This window comes from Colletotrichum abscissum (assembly GCF_030869225.1).
Source record: "Colletotrichum abscissum strain IMI 504890 chromosome Unknown Scaffold_144.1, whole genome shotgun sequence".
Classification (NCBI taxonomy): domain Eukaryota; kingdom Fungi; phylum Ascomycota; class Sordariomycetes; order Glomerellales; family Glomerellaceae; genus Colletotrichum; species Colletotrichum abscissum.
The window spans coordinates 1-5,263 of NW_026850037.1; the positions used below are offsets into that span (position 1 = coordinate 1).

The window sequence follows — 5,263 nt, forward strand, 5'->3', positions numbered from 1 at the left end:
GCAACACTGACTCTGCCATGATTCCTTTGCCGCACAAAATTGGCGGGTGGAATATGGTCGGTGTGATACAGCGCACGCAGGACGTGAACTTCACTCTGTGCGTTCCTCTTAACGACCCTCCCTGCGACCTGAGACCTACGCGGTTCATACCTTTGCAAGTTCGGTGTAGTGTTTACTACAATCCTGCCGACGACGACTGCGTTCTGATCAACAAATCGTGTGTGGATTTTTATCTCACCAGCTTATGTTCTCCAACGAGCCGCCGTCGCCTATCGTATGACCAGACCGAGGTGATCAAGCCCGGTATGTGGAGAATTTCGGTGGAGTTTAAGAACCTCACAGCTGAGCAACATGTCGCCGACTTCTTGATGCAGCGGAGGCAATTCACCATCACTTTACATGAAGGCCTGCCTGGCTATTCAGCTTCCGCCAAGCGCCTTGCGTCCGGCGAGGAGCAAAAAGCTGGCAAGCGACGAAGACGGGAGGGGGGAGAGGCAGAAGTCGTTCTGACCACGGCCACAGACGTAACACGCAGATCAAATGACGCTGCCGTTGCCGATGGTGCCAAATGCCTCAGTCTCGCCATTCCAACCTCGCGGAAGATTGCTCGAACAAGCGGTACACCACTTCTTGACCTCTCGGATGGAGGAGTTGCCGTCGTCCGTTCTAGGCAGGTCAAGGACGACGAGGTCAGTCATCTGCCTCTGGGTAGAGGGGCTGGCGGGGTTTCTAGGTGCGGCAATCAGACCACCTACAGACTTCATCGGCTTGAGCGAATTGCTGATACGCTGTCAGCCAGTCTCTTCACTGGCCGCCACTCGGCGTTATCGGAAAAGGTTGTGGCGAAGGTGATCAGGTACAAAGGCAAGACGTCCGAAGACCTGATAAAATGCGCGTCGATCTGGAAACGGGAAAAGTCATTCCTGGAAAAGCTACATCACGTATGTTTTTGCCCCGAAAACGACCAGTATATCGGTCCTCTACTAAAGACGAATAGCCAAACATAGTCACCCTGAAGGCCTTCGACGGCCGCGTCTTTGCCATGCTTGTTGAGCGGCTTCCCCCGTCCCTCCACCGCGGGTTTACTTCACCGTTCAAGGCTAGCGACGCGCAAAGGATACTCCATGGCACGTCATCCGCCCTCGCCTACCTTGCGGACCAGCGGGTCATCCACAATGACATTAAACCAGCCAATATCGCCTATTCGCCTGAGCGCGGCGCTGTTCTTCTCGATTTTGGACTAGCTACGACGATGGATGAGAAGGAGCTGCCCGGTGGTACCCCTTGGTATGTCCCGCCAGACCTTATTGTACAACGAACACGAGGGACCCCGGGAGACGTATGGGCCTTGGGTGTCACAATGCTCTATGTGCTAGGAAAGATTACCCTTCCGGAGAAGACCACAAGAGGTTGGCTCATCCGTAATGTGACAAATCGACACGGGGAAGCTCGTGAGCGCTTGCTGGGCTGGCTCGATCATGTCGCTAGCGCTAGGGTCAGGTTAGATCGGTCTGATATGGTGGAAAAGACCGTTTTCAGGATGCTAGAGCCCGGAATCAATTCTAGACTCCATGCTTCACAGATCGCGGCCAGCGTTGAGGATTTGAAAGAAACCTTGGGCATCAAATTTCACTCCTCAAACTTGCAACCGCACTCGGTCGGGGACAAGGGAAAACCATCTGAGGTGAAGGATCTCACGAAAAGAAAAGCTCGGTGGACAGCGTCCGACTAGCCAGCTTCCCTGACACATTTGGGGGGCTGCATGTAACCGGGTAGTTTCGATCGTTGCAATCGGCCGTGCCATCTTTCAACTTTACGAGTTCTGTTCGCTGCCAAGACTCAGTCTCAAACTAGCAGATGTCAGAGCCAAGATCTCTTCCTGATTCATGGTCTTTGACGACGTCTACAAAGTCAGATAGTCCTCCAGGCTTTCCTTTCAGACATAGCTTTATGGCCTCATCACGCAAAGGTTTTCACAAAAACACTTTATATACACTCCACTCAAGCAGGCACGACTCTCATGCATTTGTCAGTACGCTTGCTGCACACGCGAAAGACTGCTTCGGCATGCCTGCTCACGCAGAATGCCGCCTAGGCAAAGCTGCCCACGCATAAACACGCTCGAGCAGAGCCGCTTGCGCAGGAATGCGCTCAAGCGCACGCAAAAGTCCGCTTGGGCAGGCTTTCGGTCTGAACAGTATAACCTGGATAGAGGAAGCCACGTGCCAATCGACACTAATTCCAAGAACACAATTCGTGATAAAGCCAAGAACGGAGAGCGACAAGAATGAGTACGGAGGAAGACATAACAGTTATCTAATAAAAGCATATGCCGGGAACTAGCCTATCTCATTTGCCTCTTTCCTGGCCTCTTCTCCTGCTTAACCATAATCTTCCAATGCTGAAGAACAGCCTGCTCGCTTCTATCCAGTTTCCCAGCAATCCACGACCACTCCTTTTCCTCCTGAATCCATGCGCGGAGACGTAGTTCGTCCAAATGTGTCCAACGTAGACGCTTAGTCATTCCAGCCCTGTTTCCGGGAATTTCTGGGCTGACGCTGAGATCCGAGCTGCTACTTTCGCTTTCGCTTCCACTGGCGCCCTCGCTGTCATTATCTGAGTTATCCGAGCTCTCGTCGTTTTTGACTGTCTCGGCGTTTGACGGCCCAATGACTGCCTCCACTGTGTGATCATGGTTCCTTACGCCACAGGAACTGCTCTTGCTCCTGCTCGTTGCGTTGTGTGAAAGCTTGGTGGCATGGTCCCTGATGAGCCCAACGAACAAGTGAAGAATGTCCAATCCCTTTTGACTGTTAGACAGATCAGTCATACTCCCAGCGAGAGCTTGGACGGTGTCGCTCATCCGCAGCAAAGGTTCGGCAGAAAAGCCGCACGTATGGCATGCGACTGGGTATAGACCCACTGAGGTAGCAACAGGAGGGGAGGGTACTCGGTTGGAACTTTTGAGGCCAGTTTTTTCGAAAGAGCGACGACCAAGGAGAGGTGAAGTTGTTTCAGTCATGATTGGCGGTCGTTGCCTCTGTCGAGATGGCAATGCGCGCAAAGTCCTGGCTTGTGGAGCCGGCGATGCTGTCTCGCTGCCAGCATCTCGTGATCTCCTTCGTTTAGACGAGCGAAGGCCATGGCTCTCGCAGTCGTCTTCGATAGCCCCGCGACCTCGTTTTCCCCGACTGATGATGGCATCACCACCTTGCAGGGAGACGGAGGCGTGATCGGAGGGTGGAGTAGGAAGTGCGACAACCTCTGCTTCGGGGTCTTCCACCCTGTCCAACGGGACGGCGGAAGCGTCAATTGAGAGACTGGGGGCAGAGCTTGTTGCGGAAGACGGACAAACCATGGAGTCGGGCATTGCGGGATAGCTTCTGGAGAAGATCTGTGATGCGGGCATCTCCGCCGAATCTTGAAACGTAGATTCGGGTCTTAGGACCACCAACTCTGTAGTACGGGTCTCACTATGGGTATCATCGTGAGAGCTACTGATTTCATCGTTGGTCAAGCCATCAGCATCACAGCTTTGACGGGGTTCGCCGCTCTTGCTCATCTCTTCATCCGCAACGACTGGACAATGTTCGTTAGTCCCAGCCTACTTCGCATCTTAGATAAGGGTCGCTCACCTATGTTCCTGTCACTAGCAAGAGAACTCACTGGGCGGAGTTGTCCTGTTGTACGTCTAACCAGGCCGGAAGCCACGGAAAGGTCTTCAAGCGAAGAATTTGCCTCTCTCTGAGAGGCGAGTTTCGTAGGATGGTCAAGTAAGGGTGTACGAGGCGACCAGCGTTTCGGGTGCAGCTGGATATTACCGGGAGAGAAGGATCCGGTCGTTGCCGTCGTGATATTATCCATCCCAGAGGGTAATATCGAGGCCTGTGTGGTGTGTGCGATCTCGGCCGTGTCGAGACTTTTGAACTGATTGAAGTTGGGGTTGAAATCAGGAAAGTTATGGAAATCGCCTATTGATCGTTAGTCATTGCCTAAAAGGAGGAATGCGATGGAAGCATACCCGACGTATAGCTGATCATTTGGGCTTGCGCCACCCCTAGATTTCTGATACCTCGTTCAAGCGTAGTTGGGCTGGTTGGTGGGAGGGGTGATTGTGGCTGCTGCTGCTCCCCACGCTCTCGTTGGCGTTTCAATTGTGTGAGCTTCTGCTGCGCTCCATTTTTTCGTAAAGCCTTCCCATAGACTCGACATCCAGCTGTCTGAACTGTGGCTTGACCATCGTTAGTTAGAGAAGAAACGTAAAGTTAAGTGTTTTGGCATGAGCTGGCTAGTGTGAAAGTGAGGAAAGGAGGGCATTATATAGGACGTCCGTTATCCGTGTGGCGATGGGTCCCCATTCAGGGGGCACGACGGCTGGGCTGAATGATCCGCCCATCAACCCACCGAGGAGCCTACAGCTTCCATGCCTGCGTTGGAACTCGAAGCCGGGGAAAGTTGGCGCACCAACGCAACGTAATTGCTTGGTTATGTAGAGTCCTAGATAGTGAGATGTTCCCTTCCAGGCCTGGCCGACATCCTTGAGATGTCGGTGAGCTCCCCCCGCCTTTTGTCATTGCTGTTTCGTCTCGTCGAAAGATGGCTGTGATAGCGGACTTGCCGGGCTGACTGTTTGCCAGGGGACGTATAAGACCACAGCCCTGAGCCCATGGCCAAGTCTCGCGAGCCACGTCACCGACTTTGAAGTAGGCCAAGACCATCTCAACCGCCAGGGGCGCTCCTGGCGGCATGGATCATAGTTGCCAGTCCAAAATCTACACCCATTCACTGACGCGGGCGTTCGGCCTTGGAATTGCGCCGAAAGAGGCCTGTCCAGCTGAACTCGACCCTCCGTCGAGCCCGGTGAACCTTCCAACCGGCGCAATCATCCATGCCTAAGCATGGGTGAGAAGGTCATCTGCCCCTTTACTGTCCGGGCTAATTGCACGATGCGTCGCGCATGGTGCCAAACAAGCTGTGCAATAGGCTCATTCTGTTGGAACATGAGACAGGGCTCGTAGTCGAATGACCTTAGGATTATTGCGCCAGCGCTTCGGGATGTCTTCGAGCTTCCTGGCGCCCACCGTCTCGTATATGCAATGCAACCAGTGCTAGAGCCGTTCTGTCGAGAGCCGAGATCAGGCAGAGCCGGATGCCTGGCATGTTGAGACGAGAATTGCCTCTTCAGGCAATTTCGTTGAGCCAAGGAGCCGGCTTAACTGGAACCTTTGGATGAAGTCCGGCCATCCATCTTTCCTGCTCCTGG

At 53.6% G+C, this 5,263-nt stretch overlaps 2 protein-coding genes across 2 annotated transcripts; one reads left to right on the forward strand and one right to left on the reverse strand.

Moving 5' to 3' along the window:
• Positions 1–17: 17 nt before the first annotated feature.
• On the forward strand, positions 18–1,732 carry CABS01_16752 (serine/threonine protein kinase-20; the record flags this gene model as incomplete). Its single annotated transcript, XM_060550082.1, has 2 exons — positions 18–941; positions 998–1,732. 2 exons carry the CDS (start codon positions 18–20, stop codon positions 1,730–1,732), a joined length of 1,659 nt encoding a protein of 552 aa, XP_060403610.1.
• A 612-nt stretch (positions 1,733–2,344) lies between these two features.
• CABS01_16753 (uncharacterized protein) lies at positions 2,345–4,040 on the reverse strand (the record flags this gene model as incomplete). The annotated part of the gene is made up of 3 exons (XM_060550083.1): positions 2,345–3,579; positions 3,636–3,971; positions 4,022–4,040. The coding sequence occupies 3 exons, from the start codon at positions 4,038–4,040 to the stop codon at positions 2,345–2,347; spliced, it is 1,590 nt and encodes a 529-aa protein (XP_060403611.1).
• Between the last annotated feature and the right edge of the window lie 1,223 nt (positions 4,041–5,263).